This window comes from Stegodyphus dumicola, chromosome 4, assembly GCF_044657685.1.
Source record: "Stegodyphus dumicola isolate Sdum_Otavi_A_Nest chromosome 4, ASM4465768v1".
Lineage (NCBI taxonomy): Eukaryota > Metazoa > Arthropoda > Arachnida > Araneae > Eresidae > Stegodyphus > Stegodyphus dumicola.
In genome coordinates, this window is record NC_140771.1 from 238200616 (window position 1) to 238223531 (window position 22916).

The 22916-nt window shown below is 30.6% G+C and overlaps 1 protein-coding gene across 1 annotated transcript in view; it reads right to left on the bottom strand.

Annotated features, from left to right (window-relative positions):
- Positions 1 to 1676: 1676 nt before the first annotated feature.
- The window catches only part of Mcm6 (minichromosome maintenance 6), a 68840-nt gene continuing 47600 nt past the window's right edge, over positions 1677 to 22916 (bottom strand). Inside the window, exons 13-18 of the mRNA XM_035368913.2 lie at positions 20913 to 21041; positions 19566 to 19727; positions 19179 to 19320; positions 14630 to 14758; positions 3622 to 3761; positions 1677 to 2266 (exon numbers count right to left, since the gene is read on the bottom strand). Coding sequence (XP_035224804.1) covers positions 2159 to 2266; positions 3622 to 3761; positions 14630 to 14758; positions 19179 to 19320; positions 19566 to 19727; positions 20913 to 21041 — 810 coding nt within the window. The 3' untranslated portion in view covers positions 1677 to 2158. The remainder of the gene's footprint in view (positions 2267 to 3621; positions 3762 to 14629; positions 14759 to 19178; positions 19321 to 19565; positions 19728 to 20912; positions 21042 to 22916) is intronic.

The window sequence follows — 22916 nt, forward strand, 5'->3', positions numbered from 1 at the left end:
TAAGAGCGTGCGAACCCTTTAAATTTGTGTCGTTAAAATTGTCCCAAAATAAGTGTTACATTTGTGGAAAGTAAAAAACTGCGAATGAAAACCTAGTACGCAGTGTTACATTCCCTGTAGTACATTGTATAATTTTACTGATGTCGATCTACTAAACTACATCAAAAGTTATTTATGACTTCACCTACTTGAAATGTAGCAACTAATTTGGGACAAAACTTTCGACCTAAGTGTAGCAACTAGTTTGGGACGGAGGGAAAACAAAATTTTGAGACTGATAGTGTTGAATACCAAGTATTTCAATATCATTGACAGCATATTTTAAAAAATAAAGCCATATTCCCTAAAACAAAACATATTACCTCCATTAATTACATATGTATATGGATTCGACATAAATCTCTATTACTTCAAGTGCAACCACAAAACACTCAACGAGGTAGACACAAATTCATGCACAACATATTGATACATCCCACTAATTAATATGAGATATGCACTTTAAAATTTTGAAGCTAGTACAGACAGCATTCAAATGTTTCTGGATCAAAGATAACAAATACGAGAGCTAAAAAGTAATACATTTCGTTAAAATGCTAACGCAATTAGCATTTCTTATAAAATATATACGTGGATGCATTCTTAAATTTTAATTGCATTAAATTCATATATATAGGTTAAAATAGCATTTATGCAGAAAACAGAGATTGTCTTGAGAGACAATAAAAAAAAATTATATTTTTATTTCACGAAGACAAAAAAATGACATGAAGCTTGTACACACACATATATTAAGAAGCTTGTTTATATACGAAAGCTGAGAGAAAGAAACATATCAAAAGAGCTTTGAAATTTTACGTGATGATGACTCTTGTTTAAGAAATTTTGTATTATGTATTTGTATTAAATCTGTATTCCATGAAACTGATGGAAATGCTATCCATCCAAAAGTTATATGTTGCCAATAATTATTGAAATACAATCATAAAATTTTTTTTAAAAGGAAGAAAACTTTACAGTATGGCACACAACAATTTTACCATCCTATGTTACTATTAGTTACAGCAGCATGTTTTAATAAAATATACTTTTAGTTAATAACGAGCCATGCTACAAATAGAGAATGTATAGCAAAAGTGTAGCAGAATGAGAGCGCCATCTAGTGATGAGTTTCGAGTAAGCCACTGAAAACTGGGAACCGGAATTTTGTTTAGACTGGCAGGCCTTGAGTACAAGTTGGCCTTATGTCAGCTAAACGTCACTGTTGGCTTAGTGTCCTTTTGACTAAATATGTTGACAGTTAAGTGTTCCATAGCTAAATGTCCTGATGGCTAATTATCTGTGTCGGCAAAATGTCCTGTCGGTTAAGTGTCAGTGTCAGCTAAGTGTCCCTGTCGGCTAACTGGTGTCGGTTAAGTGTCCGCAACCGATGCATGTTTACCTGTGAGTGTAGGAAACACCACTCACAGCACTGTTGCCAATAATCATACTAAAAGTTTCACTATTTCCCCCCCAAAATAGGAGACCTTATTTTTGGGATTGCCCTTACATATATATATATACACACAGAGAGAGAGAAAAAGAGAACAAAAAGTTCTAAAAAAATTATCTTTAATACAATAAAAATTAAGTATGAATTTTATTCAGTTTATGAAAAATTGTTAAAAAAATACACATTTATCATTTGTCTGTAATGTAACATGATTTTATTTACATATAAAATACAAAAGTAAATATCTAAGGCACTAATCCAAAATAATGGTTCTTACACAATTTACGCAGTACAACATAGTGTATTTCTTTTTTTTTCAAAATTATGGATTTTACAGAAAATTATTCTTTTCTGTAATTACAAAATTATGGATTTCAAACAGTCCATTTAATGTACCATTTGAAAGAACAAAAGTGTGATGTATACCTAATATAAGAATTAAAATAAAAAAGTTTGTTATATAAGATCATTTGAGAAATACAAAAATAAGCATATGTACAAGAAACATTACACAATTATCTTATTTACTTTTGAACAAAGATGGAGAATGGAAGTCCAATTTTAACTCTATTTAAAGTAAAATTTAATTTTTTAATGTCTTAATAGGCTCAGTATTTCTTATCTTATTTTTATTATATTTTTTTATCTGCAATGAAATGAGATGACTTAAACTTCAAGTGCTCCATAATTTGGATGAACCACTAATATTGGATCATTTTCATCTTGTTCTTCAGCTGTGAAGCTTGATTTTGTTAAAGGTATTATGACTTGATCCTGAAAAATTTATATACGTAAGTATATACAATATACCTTAATATAATTAGGGAAAACAATCATGTTGACATCATGGACAGAGTAAATTTACATAACAAAGTATCAACTTAAATAATTAGAAATATTATTATAATATTGATTATAATCACCAAAGCAGGTGAAAACACCCTTTATTTATGTTTTATTATATTTTCATTGTGCAACCATAATCCATTTTAATAACCATCATATTATTATAATAATGTCTTTATTAATAAAAATAATATAACACTCTGGTAATATTTCATTATTCATTACATTTGCACCCACATCAGATTAATTTTATGAGGTGCAAGGAATTCAACTTGACCAAACTGAACAATTTCTTGATCAAACATATTGAATTAGTATCAAATTAAATACAAATAACTGACAAACTAGAAAAGAAAATGAAATAATTAATAATTTTTATAAAAATCTTGTTTATTTTTCTCATCACAGTTAAACGAATGAAAGGCAATGGATAATCCACAAGTAACAGAAATAAAATAAAAATCAGTAATTCGAAAAGTATAAACAGTAGCACAATTTGATTTTCGCAGAAACGCACAGACAACAAAATTTTTTCCAGCAAGGAAAACTTATACCAGAATAGCTATATTTTTCATCGATTAGTGACATAGATGAATTGATAAAAAGATTGAAATATATCACTGTGGATTTTCTCAAAGAAAAAAGGTCTTATAATGAGCAGTGCAGAGGAGCTGTCTTCTTTGGATGATATAAAGGAGTTTCTACAATCCCATGTGGATTCTGTCTTGCCTAAATTTTGTAATTGTGTGCATTTACACTTCTCTGAAGAAAAAAGTGCACCTTATCGGTCAACAGCCAGTCCACATTGCTTTTCATCAACTGAAAAGTCTATTTGCAAATTCATTATCTGAAATCAGCTGATTTTCCCATTCTTGTATCCGTTGGATTTTCCAAGGATATTCTTGAGAATGTGATTGCCAGAGTTCCATCCGAAATTCCAGTTCTCTGGGACTACTACAGCATCACCTATTGGTGATAATGTAATTATTCTAGCAATATAATATAATTATTTAAAAAAATGCCACGTCTTCCTGGGCGTTTTTAAGAAAGCCATACCTTGCTACACCTTATTTTTGTTTTACTTTTGGATCTACCAATATATACATATATATAGTATATATGCATCTAAATTATTTTAAAATGTAGGTAATGTTTTTAAACAGGAACTTTACTATTTTTTACTGAATAACAAATATTATATTTAAAAAAATATAACCATTTTGACTAAATAATAATTTTCAGAGTTTTCTCCATAAAAAATTATTCTCTCTTAAAATACTTACATGATGTATTAATCGATCAACAACTCTTTCCACCAGAAGCTTCTTTTTTATAAGATCTGCTTCAGATTCTATTTCACTCTCTATCTCCTTCAAATACCAATTCACCAACTGACTTTTTCTCATGCCTTCAAATTCAGTTTCTAGATACAATAAAATATTCTTTAAATTAACTGTTACAGATTTAAAGAAAACAAAAAGTTTATACTTTCATTCTTAATCATTACATACTTATAAAATATACATTATTTTAGATTTTAGACAAAATTAAGTTTAGGGATGCAAATGAAATCAAACTAATAGCATACTGAAGACAATAATTCCCCACCCATGGAGTTATGCAAGTTGAATTTATAAATTGCTTATATATGTAAGTGAGTGTATGTTCACAATAGACTGAATGTACACAGAGCCGATGATAGCTTGATAAAATTTATTTTTCCAAAAGAGACACTTTATAGTTCTGGAACTTTTTATGAAAATACTTGAACTTCTCAGTATAAGGGCATAATCGGTAATCACCACTTCAAACTGCTAAGAATGTTAAACACAATGCAATACATGAGCGAAGTTTGCACGGAGATCTCTGAATTTTCTGAACTAGAGACTGAGAACTGATGCTCTCTGTGGTCTTATATAGTTTTCCACTGACTGCTGAGAAATTTCTAGTACATTCAATTTCTCAAAATTGCTGGAATACATGCAGTTAAAATTATATAGAGCCGGATATAGTTATAATTACAAATAGGGATCAGGTCAATCACAGGTATACAGGAATCAGACTAAAAAGTCACCTAATGGTCTCCAAATTAGTCGCCAAAACCAATGCCAGCTTGGCGCAATCTCATGAAATGGATCTGACCATGCAATATTATTTTTAAAGAGGCTATCACTTCTAGGGACGCGCGCGCTTACCCGGGACAATTCCAAGAAACGAGATTCTAGTAGGACTGCTTTAAGCGGGAGGCTTCCGAGAAATGTTTCGTCTAGCTAGGAGGAACATGTCCCGGCTACGAGCAACATTTTAAAACTTTCCCGAAAATGTTCCGGCTGGAAACGTGTTCCTCGAACGTTCAACCAATCAGACGAAAGTTCTGCTTCTGAAGGATCACGGGCAATTTTCAATACGGCTGTGAAGTGTGGACGGTGGGAATAGAGGCCGATTTAATTATTGCTGTTTTGTTGTAATAATATAACTGCTTGAGTCATCTTTTAAAATGTTTATATATTCATTAAATATATAATCGTGAAAATTTCAGAGTTCACAGTATTTTACGACGTTCTTGCAGTTCAGATTTGTTTACAAATTGTTCATCGCTAAACGTTCGCCAAATTTGTCGTACTTTGTGCTCATCGTGTATTATCACTTATATAATAGAATTTTATTTCTTAAATTTAAGTTGAATAATTTTTTAAAATCCGTTTGTATATGCACAGCTTTTCTCCTAATTACTTATCTTTTAAATTGTTAATTGCATAATCAGTGACACATTTTAAACAGCATAAAAGATGCATAAAAAAAAAACATAGCTTATGTAATAATGAGAATACTCATTAAATTTGTCTATTATTTCCATGTTATTAATGAAATACTTTTTGGATTATAAATACATTAGAAACTATACTTTTATTGTAAATGCTACATATTGAAACATTGGAAATTTATGAATTTATTATTATTCATGATGAAAAATATTTATAAATACATTCATTAATATAAATCTTATTCATTACATTAATGCTAATAAATATATATTAACAACTTCTAAAACATCGCATCTCTCTATCTGTATGTAAATATATGACTTATTAGATGTGTGTATATATATGTATGAATACAAAAATGAACATTGCCAAAAAGTTTATTTGAAGTTACTTTTAATTCATATAACGATCATGTAATTGGCAGAAACTGTAGTCATCAGTTCTTTGCAAATTACTATGGATATGTAATAATCAGTTGAAAAATAATTGATGAGCATTTCAGTACTAAAGAGTATACACATTTTGTTATTGGGTTAATTCATAGTAATATCATATGTATGATCTACGTAATATAAACATGACTAATAAATAATAAGAAATGTAACAGCCGTGCATTAATACCATTTGATTACTTAAAAGAGTGCACAACTGATTATCACCTTCATATCTGTTTACATAATGAATTGTACTTTCCATTTAAGTGCACGGGCCTACTAGTGGCCGAAGCGTCGTTGAACACTGGTAGTTCTGTCTCAGGTTAGAATGCGCGAATGGTCTGGCTACATGGGTGTTTTCTTGGTTTTCCCCATTTGTAACTGGTATACGAGCCAGTTAAAAAAATCTTCTACAAAGGGATCCCTCCTGTTAGGCAGATATCCCTTGAGGCTTTGCCGTAATCATATAAAACAAACTCATGATGTGCACAACTATTTCTAGAGTTGGTATAATTAATGTGTATTAGGTATATTACCGAGTGTTCTATGGGACAGTAAACAACTCGCACATGGTTGATTGCTCATGTATTCATATGCTTTATTTGATCTTCATTTTGCTGAATAGTATCTGCTGGCTGTGAGGATTTAAATATCAGCCATATAGATTTTTTGGGTCATAGAAGGTTTTTTTTTCTTTGTTTGAATGGACAAAACAGTAATTATGAGCCATAAAGTTAGTCAAGAAAATGCTTTCACCAGGTCACAAATCTTCCAGTGAGCCATCAAATTTTCATTGAAATGCAGACAACAGAAAATACACATAAGTGATGTTTGATAAATAGACTTACCCAGCACACATTTTTAAACTAGTCTTAGTGTATACAGAATTTGGCTATAACTGATGTAATTGATTGCTATAACCAGAAGTGTGTTTATCTGTTACTTGAAGTGTCAGAGTGGAGATCAAAGTGATTAACTTGATAGCAATCACATTTCTATTATCTTCCATTACTAACAATAAAGTTTAAAACGAAAAGAGTGTGAGCGATACAAAACAACACAAAGAAGCAAACGTCACTTGAAAGGAAATGTCACTTTCGCCAATCTGAGCGATAGGTGATTCTTGTTTGGCTTTCAGCCTGTTTACAAGTGAAGGTGGTAACCCTATTTTGCCAAAGAGCGTTTCTCAGAACTGTTCCACCAAACCTTTTGTTCCGGCAACAAATATTGTATGTGATAAGGGTTTTAGGCACAGTTTCAATTCTCAAGGCATTTCATGTTACATTCTAAAACAAAGCATAATTTTACATATACTTTCATAACAATTATTTACATATATATCCCCTGACTGTTGAGAAATTTCCAGTTCATCTGATTTCTCGAAACTGCTGGAAGGTATACACAATTAGTTATATAGAGCCGGATATAGTTATAATTACGAATAGGGATCAGGTCAATTACAGGTACACAGAGATCAGACCAAAAAGTCTCCTACTGGTCTCCAAATTTGGTGAGAAATATTAGTCAACAAAACCACTACCAGCTTGATGCTATCTCGTTAAATGGACCTGCCTGTGCAATATTATTTTTAAGGCACAGCTTCAGTTCTCAAGGCATTTCATGTTACATTATAAAACAGATAGCACAGTTTTACATATAATTTCACTAAAATTATTTACATATATACAAAATTTCTAACATTATATATATAAAACAAGATCACTGTCACATATCCATCAATCACACATCATTATTATGGGTGTTTGAACTCTGATTGGATTAAAAAATATCTGCAATGCTACTCCTACACAAAGCCATGATGCAGATTAATTTTTAGATGATGCACTTCAGATTCATATATTATTAGTTTTAAGACAGGAAGGGGATGTAGCAAAATTAAAAGGACTATTGCCATATTAATAGTTTTTTGTTGCACTTTACATCTTACATGTATATATATTATTTTCAAACTATTATTTTATAAATGAAACATCATACAGCCATATCAGGAGTTATTTGATCAACATGTAGCTAGAAGATTTTATTTTTTCAAACTAATATTTTCCAGATTTGATAAATTGTTGTTGTGACTTATCTCACCTATTTGATAGTAATATTAAATCAAGTTCACGAATTTTAGTACAGCCAACAGACAAAGCTTGCGACTGTTGTTGGCTGGCTCATGGCTTGGGCACAGTGATCCAGTAACCATTGTTGTTACTGTTGTGACTTATTTCACTTGCCTGAGAGTAATGTTAAAGCTATGAATGTTATAATGACCAATAGAAAAAGGTTGAACCCGTTGTTGGCTTAGGCCTTCTACACAGTGATCCAGCATCCACTACTGCTGTTGTTGTGACTTACCTAATTTGTCTGACAATAACGTCTCAACATGTCTACAAATTTTATTCTGCCCAAGAGGTAAAGGTTATGTCAATACTGGTTTAGGTCTTGCGCAGTGATCCGGCATCCACTGGTCCCACAGTTGCAACTTATCCATTTATCTGATGGTAACATCAGATCAAGTCCATGAATTTTATCGCAGCCATAAGGCAAAGGTCATGTTTATCACTGGCATGAACTTTCCCAGTTCCATTCTAATTTTGAAGAATACGTGGAGATATGGATCTGAGGATCTTTCATGCTTCTTAACCTTACGTCGAAATTCTGTCTTCAGGCTTATTTCTAAATGTTTTGCAACTCCTATCAGGAGGGTCAAGAACTTAAGAGGTATGAGTAGTTGATACAGCACTGCCAAGACTAAATTAGATTGTGAATAAAGGATCCTTTTCATATTCTGTGTATGTTACAGAGACAGAGAGTATGTTTTCTCTTTTCTTAATGAGAAGTGAGGCACGCTTAAAAGACTGAAGGTGCATTTGAAAAGAGATTTTTTACACGTGAATTGTTGGAAATTGGTTCATTGTAAAAGGTAAACAGATGTGGCAGCTTTGTGGAAAAAGCCTTGACTTGGTGGATGCTGCCATTGATTGTTTAAATGGTCCTTGAACTACAATGCAAACAAAAGGTTAAATAAATGTAGTATTTTCTTGAGAGACATTTTGTCAATGAGTGACATTATCTTGGAAAACTCCCATGGCAAACAAGATGGCATAAAAAACTTACTTGCCTTCTCTTTAGGTGATGTAGAAAAATATACATGGTGTCAAATTTTAATTCCTACATGATTATAATTGGCTCAGAAAACGTGGTGGCAGACTGCAATTGACCAATTAAGTGAGGTATGGTTGCATCATAAGAGTTTTGGAATTAAATAATTAGATTTTTTGGAAGAGAAAAGGAGGCCGTTTTTGTGGTTTTGAGACCTTTAGCTTTTGCTTTAAATTAGCATACTTGCCAACCTATGACACTCAAAATTCAGGAGATTTTTTTTTAAGAAATCAGGAGATTTTTCACAATGTTAAAAAGACTTTTTAAATGATAAAAATATAAGTTTTAATAATGAATTAACTTTAAGTAGTAACTAATTCTTAAATGCAAGCAACACAAAAATACCTTACACATAAAAAAAATTTTATTACACGCATCGTTTAAGGAAAAAAAAAAAAAAAAAGACACTTTAATCAGTTTTCGTACAAATGTTATAAACAGCGGCATATTTTGCTTTCTTTAAGAAAGAAACTTCATCCTTGTGTTCACAGCAATTGCCACGTAGGCCTGCTTTCGCTAATAAAAGTTTTTCTAATGTGCCATCTCTAATATTAGATCTAAATTTAGTCCTCGTTTTCGCAACAACACTGAGAATCCTCTCACACTCTGCATTACTATAGGGAACTGTCAAGATGGCCAACACAATTCTAGACAGTTCACTATATTTCAAAATTCCATCAGCACCTTTCAGTTTTGCAATTAAACTCCACTGGGTGTCAATCGTAGCTGATTTTATAACTTCATCCAAGTTTTCTAATTGTAAACTGCTGTTATGCAGCTGTTGGAACTGTTTCAATTTTTCCTTCCTTTTAGAACTCCTTTCAAGATAATAATAAATATCAACAATGTGTTCATCCACATTTATTGGTAAAGAAGTTGCCCCTTTTTCAGCTGCTAAATTTAAGAGGTGACAGGTGCACCTCATAATCTGAAAATCTGAATTTTCCTTTCTTAAGATGCCTGCAACACCAGCCTTCCAAGCCTACCAATACTGGTGCATTATCGGCACCAAGTGCTAAGCAATTATCCAGAGTGCCTGCAGTTTTCTTTTAAAGTTTTAATAATTAGCTGTGCTATATTAAAGCCTGTCAAATGTTCTTCCAAAGTGGGAACATAAAGTAAACTGCACTCAATTTCTGAAGACTCTGGATCAAAAAAGAAACAATAATTGGATACAGTTTTGAATCGGTATTATTGCCTCCATCATTAGAGAGGCAGACCGGAGCTGTTTTAATGCAATCAATAACTGAAGATTTATTTTTTAAAACCCATTTCTTTAACAATTGCACCTGTTTTGATTCTTGCACCTTGAGTATTTCTTAGCGATTTCACTATCGGGAAACAATTTTCTAAATAAAGCTGCAGTGTGATCCGATGCATTCAGTGGCAGGTTGTGCTCCAGTAAAAAGGCAGAGAACAGACATTCTGCATTAATAACTTTTTGGTCCTTTGTTTCCGAAGAAAAATTTAATTTTTCATTTTTTTCAAAACAACTCATGTTATCCTTGTGTTTTTGTGTACGCACATGTTTGAGAACATCCGCTCTTCCAACATACGAAATCGGAAAAATCGCAACGACAGGCGGTACACATCGCAAATTTATTACATTTCCTTGAGGAAGGAAAAGTCAACTGTGTACGATTTTTGAAACATACACGAGTATTTCACCTTTCTCGCAGACGTAACAAAAGATAATAATTTCTAAAACTATTTCCCTAAGGCACGTGTACTCACACAACTCAGGACAAAATGAACGAAATAACTAAAAGAACGACCAAATAACAACTTGCTTTGTCCTCATTGGCTAATATATGCTAGCTGACACGCAGTGGAGCTCGAAGCCCATTGGAGAACTGGAGAACGATGTTTCTGGATACGTATAATGCTCTTACTCACAAAGCAGAAGCTATCTGATTCGCAAGGTTTTGTTTTAGATATAATGTAGAGAAAATTCAATTGCTTTCAGATGTCCAAAAGCACTTTTTTTTTATTCATATAACAAAGTATTAATCCAAGTTGCATAAAAATCGTGAGAAATTTTAAGAATAAGAAAATGTCGGGAGAAATATATTGTAAATCGGGTTGGCGGGAGAGTGGTCGAAAATCGGGAGTCTCCCGCCTAAATCGGGAGAGTTGGCAACTCTGAATTAGAGTTTACCAATATAAAGAAAAAAGCAGATGATAAGATGATTCTCAAGCATGTATGGGATAAAAGAGAAATTACTGAAGACATATCAGTGTCATGGAAGATGATCAGCTGTACTGAATGATTTAGTAATGAAGAACGAGAAGGATATGAATGAAAAATCACAAAATCATGAGAAGAAAATGAGATGATTCATATGTTTTTGTAACAATATTTGTAACAAGAAGAAATGTTTAAATTATATTACCTCTACTAAACATTTCTAAAAATATAACTAGCAATGATTTGAAATCTCCAATTTTGCCACTATGTGTTAAAATTTTGTCATCACTCGAAGAAAGAATGGCTGCTTTTTACATAAATCTCCTGCAGGCATTAAATGCACAATTAAGGCAAAGAGGAAGTATAATAAATATGCCTCTAGAAACAATTAACAATTTTCCCGATGAAATTCTGATCATATGGAAAAAACAGAGGTGAAACTAAGGGAACCTATGTGTGACAAATCTATAGGTGTTATTAATTGATACGAAGATGTTCTGACTATCAATATAATAATTAATGTAATTAACAGTAAATGTTAATTACGTTGTTAAATTGAAATGTATATTAAGTTAATTATTAAGATAAACAATTTGACAAATTTGTCTGCCAAACACTTATTACAGGAATTCTATATTTTTTCATGAAAATCTCTTAAGAGTTCCACGTAAAATATACATCCAGTTTATTATTTATACATAGTTACAACCTAATATGTTGTTTTCAATCATATACAAGTTTTAAATACGAAATATAAGAAGTTTTGAAATATATTTTAATAGAGATTTTCGAACTGTTGTGGGCTTCAAATCAAGTACCACATCCCACTGTCCAATTTTATCCAAAATCATTTATATAAAAAATATATAAAAGTTTTTTATATAAATGCAGAAAGCTTAAATGTATAAATTAGATTATGTTCTGGAAGTTTGATACAAGACTTATTGTGGTTGAAAAAAATCTGCACACCCACAGATCATTTAAAAAATAGTCAAAATTAATTGCAGTTACCCCTAATTTGTGTTTATTCACTGAAAAGTCAATGTCGAATTTTTGGACCAAAAACATAACCTCCTTTATATATTTGTAATTGCTAATGAGAAAATAATAAAATAAATAAAATAATAATAAATAAAAAACACCTTGGCCTAAAGAACTCTAACATCTTTAAATATAACAGCAAGAATACTATTCTGCATGGTAAAACAACTAGTTTCATTGCATTGATGAAAATAGTGTGTAAACTGCTAAATTTAATTTCAGAAAAAAATTTTTGTTCAATCAAGAAGACAGAAACTATCAAAGATAATCATTAGTCTTATACAGAAATGAGGAGGATAACTTTGGGGAAAGCAAAAAGGAAGATGGAAAACAGAAATACCCAGTATTGACAAAATTTATTAGATGTCTTTTATCTTGCTTCCATGTACCATTGTTGAAAGTGAATTTAACTGTACAGGTTAAACTATGACAGAATTTAGAATATCCTTGAACAATGATAGGCTAGATACTGAAAATACTTATTCTCAGGGGGAATATATATATATAAACCCTCTTTCTGGACCCTACTCTTAAATTTATATGGATAATGTATTGAATACATTACCAGAATTCTTTATGTTCTATCAAACCATTCTCTTCCTATAAGCAATGTTAATATGCATCCTTCAGGTAATCTAATACTTGAAAGGCAAACTGTGAAGTCATTGTCTACATCAAAATGTGTTGCAGAGGATACTGAACATTGAGGTTGTTAGTAAAGAAAAATAGAAATATAGCCAATTCTCAGAAATAATCCCCCCTGAGAAAAAGAGTAGCAATTATTTTTTTTTAAATGTTGAAAAATGAAAACTCTGTGAAATATAAATATTTAATAAATTGAAAACATTATACTTTTTGTTTCGCTAATTTAGTTGTTTGAAAATATCTGTGAATGCATGCAAATCACATAACCCTTTTGAATTATAAAAATTATATTGGATTTTCATTCTAAGACAGTTTTCATGATTTTTGAAACAGGATTGCAGTCACTACTGCAGTATTTGCTCAGATACAGATTAAAAAAAGAATGAAATCTATATAAAAGTATATTAAAAAATAAACTGAAATAACATTTTCCAATTTAAAAAAGTGTTTTGGAATAGCTAATCTGGCTCTGTAGAGGAAGAGTTGGATGGTTATCTGATACACTAGTAAGACTTTGAGTTTAAAGACTAAGTTTGAGTTTTTTTAAATGTTATCACAAAATGCTTCAAGTAGATTTTGTGACCCTATGCTTTTTGTTATCACAGATGACTGTTGTTATTCACAGAATAGATAAGCCTGCTAACATTACTAAATTGGTCGATGCTTGGATCCACCGATTTTAATTTTGCTAGTGCGATGTCTATAAAAGCTTCAATTAGTCATTTTTTTTAAATAAATAAACAGTGTTAAAAAAGCGATAAATTGACCTCACCAGTATTTCTTGAATAAAGAAATTGTTAGAGAAAGGAGACACTGTTTATGGAATACTTATTTCTAATTGGAAAAAGGCCACTAGGGGAATACTGCATACTGCTTGATTTTAAGCCAAATATCCAGCTATACAACAATGAAATTTATTCTGCTCAAATTTTACCTAAAATAATTTTGAAATTAATGAGCAGTACTATTATAAACACTGATTGTGTTAGATGCCATTCAGTGTAAATAGCAGTAAAAGTTTTTGAATATATTTTTCCAATGCAAAATTATCAAATTTGGTTTGGGGGGAAAGAATTTCTGCTTTAATGCTTTTATTGAAAAACTAATTCATCGTGATATTTTAAAATAATAAAAATAGTTCAATAAAAACTTTGAAATTAAAAAAAGTGAGGAATTTTTCTTTTTTATTTAAACATATTTAATCTGATAAAAGGAGTTGGATGGATTATCATAATATTCAGTTGTTGCTGAACATTTAGCATCCAAGGCAGGATATGTCAAGTAACAGGCATTTGCATTTGATATTTGTGCACCCCAAATAAATATAAAAAATATGATGAAGTTGATTGAATTTTTGCACCATATAAAACAAACTACACTTTAATTAAGTAAAATTTTATATACCTGCACCACCTACACAATATATTAAGTTACTAATATACAGAGTAAAAGAAATCTCAACTTCTAAGTAAACTGGATTAGATTACTTAGGATTAGATAGGTTATCTGTCTTTCTTTTAAAAAGAGTAAAGAAATAACTGTTTATATTCATGCATAAACTTGTAAGTCCGAATAGCATGAATATTAATATTTTTAATCCTTTTCAAGATTAAAGGTTGGAATGCCTTTAATTTTGTGCTTAATTTTAATAATTGTGTGTGTGTATAGTAACTAAGCAAAAAACGCATAGACTAGTAAAAATCTAGTGCTATCACTGTTAAGACTATAAACTTAAATTTAATTATGAATATATTTATATATATGTGAAATGTTGTCTATGACAGACAGCTAACAATTAAAGGCAATTAAAATAACTAAACGTAATATTATTATTTATGATATACACTACATTTTTAATATTTATCAACAAAATTATTATAGTTAATAATAATTTTACCTATTTTCTCCAATTATATACAATTTTATTTGATAATATGCATTTTAATGATAAATTATAAATAAAAAACTACTTCATAATTATAATTTGCTTTTAATAAATTCAAATACAATGTTTAATAATTAAATTACAAGCAATTAGTCAACTTACCATCACATTTGCTTTCTTCTTTCTGCAGACATGAAATAAGAATATTTGACAGAGCTTTATATTCTTCATAAGTAAGGGTAAGTCTCTGAGGTCTTTCCCTTTCAGAAGATGGATCTACTTCATTTCGTGCTGCAGAATTATATAAATATGTAAAATATAAAATAAGAAAGTAAATCTCTAATACATTACTAACTTAATTAGCAACAGCTCTTTAAATCTGTAATTTAGATTTTTATATTCCCCACAAGAATGTTCCCTGAAATGCATCAGAATTTCTCTCAACTGTGTCATTTCTAGATCAATCCATACATATGACTTAATAATGCTGATGACATAACTAATTCAAAATCTGAACCCATACTTTTTTCTTGGTGAGCTGCCATTTTGGATAATTGCGTACTTTTGCTTCTACCACTGTTCCCATTAAGACCTGGTCTTGCTGCTCTTGTCCTATTGCAACAGCATCAAAAATGTAAATGTTCTTGAATAGGCACGTTTAGAGTACCAAGTAATAAAGATGAATATTTAATATGCCTTGACAGCCAAGTTTGCTATTCATTACAGATTCAACATTCTACATTCTATGCCATGAATGCTGCTATGTCTTTTTATTACATATTTATTATACATTTTATTAAACATACACATATATAAATAGTAACAGGATTACTTGGAGATAGCTGCTATGGATTGGCGATGGTACTCTGCATTTTAACTTGGAAACGCTTTACTGCATTGTCAAAAAGATAATATTTGAAGCCAAATATAGCCGTAAATTCCATGCATAATTTAATTCCTGGATAATGAATTCTGAGGACACATTCTTTTTCATTTCACATCATCATTGTGGGTGTGCTATGCACCACACAATTTTGGAAAGATTATATTTTTAGAACAATGGACAATAACTGGCAGAGGCTAGCATCCTAGCAAGAAAAGAGCAAAAGTGTGCAGTTAATCCAATATGGAGGCTCACCACAATTATCCAGTATGGAGGCTCACCAAGAGAAAGTTTTGGATTAGGTTGCTTATTAAGAGAAAAGTTTCAGTTTCTTCAATTTTTGAGTAAGTTTCTGAAATAGCTACGTTATTAGCATTACACAAGCCATGTGACATAGAAATCTAGAAAAGCTATTACTGTTTTAGTATACAGAGGGGGAATTAAGGGCTACAGATAGTTTAAATTATTATTTTGAGATTCATATATTTTTTATCTTGTATACATACACATGTGTGTACGAGAGAGAGAGAGAGACAGAGAGAGATAATGTAAAATATTGTTTTTCAAATATAAAATCAAAATACTGACTTTAATGTGCAATAGTCCTTTAACCATTTCCCATGGGCTATGGATTGATAATTTGCGTATTTCTTTTTCAATCCTAAAAACAGTAATTGCTTATAATAAATCTCTCTAAACTGTATGATTTAAAAAAAAATCCATATTATATGATTTCTACATATAATGTTAATGCAGATACCACTTGCATAATTCTTCAGCCAATAATAATTTTAGAAAGTTATTATTAACCAAGCAAAATCTCTATATATAATAAAAAAAAGAGTCTGTCTGTGTGTGTGTCTTTCGTTCGCTCTGTGCGTAAGCTAATAGACCCACGGCTACGAAATTTGGTACATAGGTGCATCTAGACAACAGCCAGTGCACCTCGAAGCGATTTTTTCGAAATTCGAATTTTTTAAAAATTTTATGTTTTGTGACGAAATCGCGTAATTTTGAGACATAATGGGCTATAGGAAAGCAAGATTTTACTCTACGCATTCCATTTTCACATCCTCATGAAACGTAGGCACTTAGCTATTTTACGAACTTAAAATAAATTTCGTGTTTCAATAAATCGATTAAATACGAATTTATTTAACAAAGTGAGCTTAACACCTTTTCAGCGGGATTTTTTCTAAAAAAAGTTTATGTTTAAAAATGTATAGTTTATTTTTCTTTGATTTTTGGACACGTTAAACTTTCATCCTTGCGACTGTTTTTACAAAAAGAATTTTGGAAAAATGATAATATTTTTTATTTTTTAAAAATTTTTTAAATGAAGCTTCCGAGTACACTTTTCACATCTCACATCTTTAAAAATTTCCTTTTGGCAACAATTTTCCTTATTGTTGTTGATAGATTTTGATGAAATCGCTTTATTTTGAATCACATTATTCATTCTTTTAGAAATATGGGTTTGGCAACAATTTTTCATCATATTTCTTATGTCACTGTTTTTAAGAGATTGGCATATTTCATTTTATTATTATTTTTTATTGTCATTTTTTGGGGGGGTAGACGGTTGCACGGATTTTGCCGATTTTTCGTTTGGCGAGTAATACGACTTATGGTAAACCCATTGCTGGATAAGTTATTTATGGTAACCGATACTTTGTTGTCATTTTATTTTTAAAATAATGCACTTTATTATGAAAAATTCAGTGTTTTAAATATTATTTATGGCTTCTAAATATTAAAAATAAATTTAATTTTGCATTTTTATTTGAAATAAAAATTTTGTTGTTTATAATATTTTATATAATTTTATGTTGTGAATGATGTAATCAATGACGTCACCTTACTGAAAAAGTAATTGGTTTTATTAATATCTATAAATTTAATCTAATGTTTTAAACATTATTTAAGGCTGTTAAGTATTGAAATACAATTTAATTTTGCATTTATTTTAAAAATGATTTTATTATGAATAATTATTTTAATAATTTTAATTCTATGCGTGATGTAATCAGCTCCCTGATTGGTTACTGAAAATTTGTGCATTACCACGCCATTTTAAAATTTTATTATTCATCTCTTCGAATTCCTCAGATTTCAAATGGAATGGATATGTCCGTTTCGAAGATGAATGTTGTTATTGGTAATTACCAAGAATTATTGGTATCGGAATAAAAAAAATTGCCCTTTGAGACCTTATTTTGGCCAACCTGGCTTTTCTAGAGATGTGGATTACAGATGAAGAACGTTAGAAGACTCTTTTTTTTTTTTTTTTTTTTTTTTTTTGGTATTTATCAATATACGACAGGTAAAATATTTTAAAAAATGTTAAGTACATAATTTTTTTTTCACTTTATAATTGTATACTTCAACTTTTATTAAAAAATTAATGCAATGTTTTCAAAAATTCCTGAGATATTTATTGCCACATATGTTTTAATGTTAAATAATTAATTCCTATAAAACTTATTTTAAAGTATTTAAGTAATATTTTAATTCCTTTAAATAATGGTATGATGTTTTTAATTCGATATTGAATTTAAGTAATATTTTAATCCAATTAAATGTTGGCGCAATGTTTTTATTATATTATATGAAAGTAATAATTTAACCTTACTTTAGCATTAAATAATGGTATGATATTTTTAATTCGATATTGAATTTAAGTAATATTTTAATCCAATTAAATGTTGGCGCAATGTTTTTATTATATTATATGAAAGTAATAATTTAACCTTACTTTAGCATTTTATACTCTTAGTAAATGTATTTATTTACCAGCCATCTTAAAAAACAACGTTTTCAACAAAAAATTAATCCATTATTTTTAACGATATTTATTTTTTTAAAGTTTTGAACACTTTACTATATGCGTAAAATATGTAGAAACAGCATTTTTCAAGATGGCTGATGACTGTAAAAACCGCGCCAATGTAAATCCCCAAAAATCCGTGCAACCGTCTACCAAAGTAGCACATTTTTTTCTCTTGAAAATATAACATAAAATATCATTAATTATCCTTTGCTTTTCAGAATTTTTTGTTTTTTGTATTCTTTTATGTTATTTATTGCTCATTTCACTGTCTTTAAGATATTGAAAAGTTTTGAGTGATTTTTTTTAGGAAACAAAGTTCTTAACCTCCTTTATACCATTTGAGTTCTTAAGATTTTTCAAAGGGAAGTTGGTTAATTTATTTATTAGGATAATTTATATTTGTATTAAGGGATATTGCTTATTTCATTGTAATTTTGTTATACGTAATAACTTTTTTTTATGAAGTTTTTCTGCAGAGTAAAATTCTATGCAGTTTTTAAATTTAACTTTTGGTGTTCCCTTAAGCCATTTTCCCGGTACATTTAAAAGTCAGACGAAGGCTGGCAGCGAAGCTGCTAGTAAAACTATAAATCATTCTGAATGAAGACTTCATCTTGGACATGTCACATTCTCTCTCTCACTTTCGTAACTACAAAACAAACAAACAAACAAACAAAAAAAAAAAAAAAAAAAAAGAGAGAGAGAGAGAGAGAGAGAGCAAACCTTCTATAGAAAAGAAATGCATTTTGCACCAAGATATTTGTGGCGTATCTTGCTGCAAAATGCATTATGTCATCAATAAATATGTCAAAACATATGTCATCAATAAATGAAAAGGTCAACCAGTCTCAATGAATATACTTATATACACATATAAACATACATAGCTATGACGAACGAATTATTAATTTTTCACCAAGGGGATTTGTATTTTCTTTTATTCCTTATTTTAGAAATGCTGCAATAAAAATAGAACAAAATGAATTTTAAAAAATTACTATTTTGTGAAGCATCTTCATCTTCATCAACTTCCATTGCATCCTCCTCTTCTTCTTCTTGTAAATTGATATCAGGTTGCTCAACTCTAATGATGGATTTGTTCAATAATCGATAAGCTTCTTTTACATGTTTTGGAAGTACCTAAGAATTCATTTAAAAAAAATAGCGGAAGAGGAAGAAAAGAAAGAATAAATCAAAATATATACAGTTTAAGGCAATGATTATTAATATTTTTTGATTATGAGGAATATTGCAAACATTTCAAAAATTTAAAAAAAAAAATATTATTAAAAAAACAAGGGCAATTATTAATATACATTTTTTGTCTTGAAGCATATCAAACTCCTTGAAAAAAAAAAGTAGCTACAATTTATTTTAAGGAATACCTCTTCACTACAGCTCATTTTAGCCATGGCCTCGGATAAACGCACTAAACTTTCTAACTGACGAACTGTTATGCGCCATGATGATTTTGTCACTCCAGCGGCATCTCGCATTCGTAAGTTCTGATAATGTTCCACTAAACATTTCTGCGCATCTTCAGTTATCTATAAAAATTTTTTAAAATGGTAGATAAAAATTCAGAAATCATTTAATTAAATTATTGCTTTTAAATTCAAGAATACAAATTAATGAAAAAGTTGATAGTTATAGTTTTGTAATACAGAACAGTCCGTAATCTGGACGTCCATTATCCGGAATGATCTATAATCCAGACCTCAAAGCCACAAACTTACACATGCGCATAAAGCCAGTAAAGCGTTTACCCGTGTGCGTTTCCGACAGTAAAGAAAGTGACAGAGAAAATGAAATATTATTGAAAACGAAAAAATTTTGATTGAGAAGTTAGTCGGTATTCTCGACACAGCAATTACAGGACTTGAACAGTGGAACTCTGTAACTGAACAAAAAATTATGTCTGTTTATAGAATTAAAGAAAAAGTATTAGCACAAAAAACGAAGCAACCAAATCAAATTACATTGAAAGAAATGTTTAATAAAGTAAACAAATATATATTAAGCTTTTTTTTTTTTTTTTTGTAAATTTTGATACTCTTTAGATCATAATAAATTATGGTTTCATATTTTTAATTGTATAATCCCTGCATGCTATCTTACCAGATTTAAATTGATGATCTATAATCCGGAATCGCCGAAGTCCCGACAAGTCCGGATTACGGACTTTGTACTGTATTTTTCTTTTTACTGTATTTTTCTTTTTATAAATTATAATCATACACTTCTGCAAAGCAACAGATACAAATAAATAAAGGTCATTATCAGCATATACAAAACAAATTTTAAAAATAGTTTTATTGTCTTCAATAAAACCCATTTGTTACTCTCAAATATATAATTAGATAACAGCATTACAAAGCACATGCATTTGGCCTTAATTTCTAATTTGTACTTATAATGAAAAAAGTAATAGCCTATCTTTTTGAAGCAAACAGTTATTTTAGTAGAAATCTGATTAGAGTTTAAAAAAAATAAAGCATTTAAATACTAATAAAAAGCAAACTGCATGCTAGATAAATTGTAAATAATTAACATTTAAAATTTCTATTTTTAATTATCTTAAGAAATCGATATTTCTTAAGATTTGAAAATCAATAATTAAGTAAAATTAAGTTATTTTTAAAAATATGTTTTATAAAACTATTAAAAATTCCTCTCAACTACATCAGCAGTAGAATTAATAACTCTTCTCTGTTAAAGGAGATGAACTTTACCTTTGGTTTAAATTGACGAGCAAATGAGATATATTTTAATATTTCATCTAGTGTATATACACGCTCAATACAGTCTGTCGCATTCTGATGCAAATCTACAATTCTTCTTGCTATGGCATAATCAGTAACCTAAATAAATAATATATATATATATATATATTAAAGAAATACAAAAACTGAATAAATAAATACAAAATCTGAGCATGTTAATTTTATTAATGGTTTCTAAAAAATGCATTTAACCATAATTTTTTTTTAAACTTCATTCTCATTGTAATACATTTGTTTAAAAAAATTTGAAATTTCTGATTTTACATTAGGCCCAAAGGGGCATTTTTTAAAGGTTTTGTGTGTTAGCTTTATTTATTAAATATAATCTTTGCACTTAAACCCCCTAAAATTCAACTCAACAGCAATATCCCAAAATAATTTTTAAATGAGCATATCTTTAGAATTTCTAAGATTCACAATAAACAATCTCGAGCGATAGGTGTTTTTTTTTTTTTTTTTTTAAATCTGTTTAGAGTTGGTATTGCTCGCTTTGAAAACATTCAGTTTGTTAATCAAAAATTCGTTAAAGTGTTACAAAATATGAAATCTATAATAAAATAAATTCCAAATTAGGGCTTCTAAATGACCATATTCAGAGGAGGATTTTCTTATTCAAAATTGGATGGCTCTGGTACTGTTGTTTTATCGCAATCCAACAGTTTGAAAAGGAAATCAACGCAAAATGCCAAAACGAAATTAACAGCCCTTCTGGGCTTTAAAAAAAAAAAAAAAAAAAAAAAAAAAAATCGGTGTTTTACTGTTATGTTGTATAACTACGAGGGCCATCCAGGAAGTAGATTACGTTTCCGCCTGTGTCCGCTAGGGGTGGGGCTAGCGCGGCCATCTTGGGGTCAGAGCGTTGCGCAGCTCAGTCTGCATCTAGCCGTGCTAGTGAGAGGTTCGTGCTGTGCTCCGTTCAGATACTGTGACGGTTTGAAATGTCTGCGTTAATTGAAAATCCCGCGAGCTGTGCTCAGTAATAAGGTTTCTGACTGCAAAAAACTGTAAACCGATAGAAATCTATCGGCAGCTTCGTGAAGTGTATGGGGACAACATTATCACAGAAGGTGGAGTGCGTCAGTGGGTCATAAGATTTCAAAATGGCCGAACCAATGTTCACGACGAAGATCGAAGTGGGAGACCCAGCATAGTGACCGCCGAACTTCTCGAAAAAGTCGATGCTAAAGTCCGTGAAAATCGAAATTTCACAATAACGGAACTTTCTTTGAGTTTTCCACAAATTTCGCGAAGTTTGTTGCACGAAATCATCAGCGAAAAGCTTGGTTACCACAAGTTTTGTGCAAGATGGATTCCAAAAATCTTGACAGAGGACCACAAAAATCAGCGAATGGCTGCAGCGTTGAACTTTTTGGACGCTTACCATAAGGATGGTGACTCTTTACTCGACCGCATCGTTACTGGTGACGAAACATGGGTGAAACATGTGAACTGTGAAACGAAATTGCAATCAATGCAGTGGGGGCACACAAGTTCTCCCCAAAAACCCAAGAAATGCATGCAAACAATGTCGGCAAGGAAGATGATGGCGACTGTTTTTTGGGACAGAAAAGGTGTAATTTTGGTGGACTTCCTGGAAAGAGGCACTACAATAAACTCTCAAAGGTATTGCCAAACTCTCCAAAAACTCAGAAGAGCAATTCAAAACAAGCGCAGAGGAATGTTGAGCTCTAAGATCTTGTTGATTCACGACAACGCCCGGCCCCACACGGCAAATGTCACTCGTAAAGTTCTTGAATCTTTTAAGTGGGAGTTGTTTCCTCATCCGCCGTACAGTCCCGACCTGGCACCGAGCGACTTCCACCTATTTCCAGCAATGAAGAAGTGGCTGGCTATGCAGCGTTTTGATGACGACGCACAGCTGCAAGAAGAGGTAACGAAGTGGTTGAAGGCGCAGGTGGCCGAATTTTTCGACGAAGGAATTTCCAAGCTCGT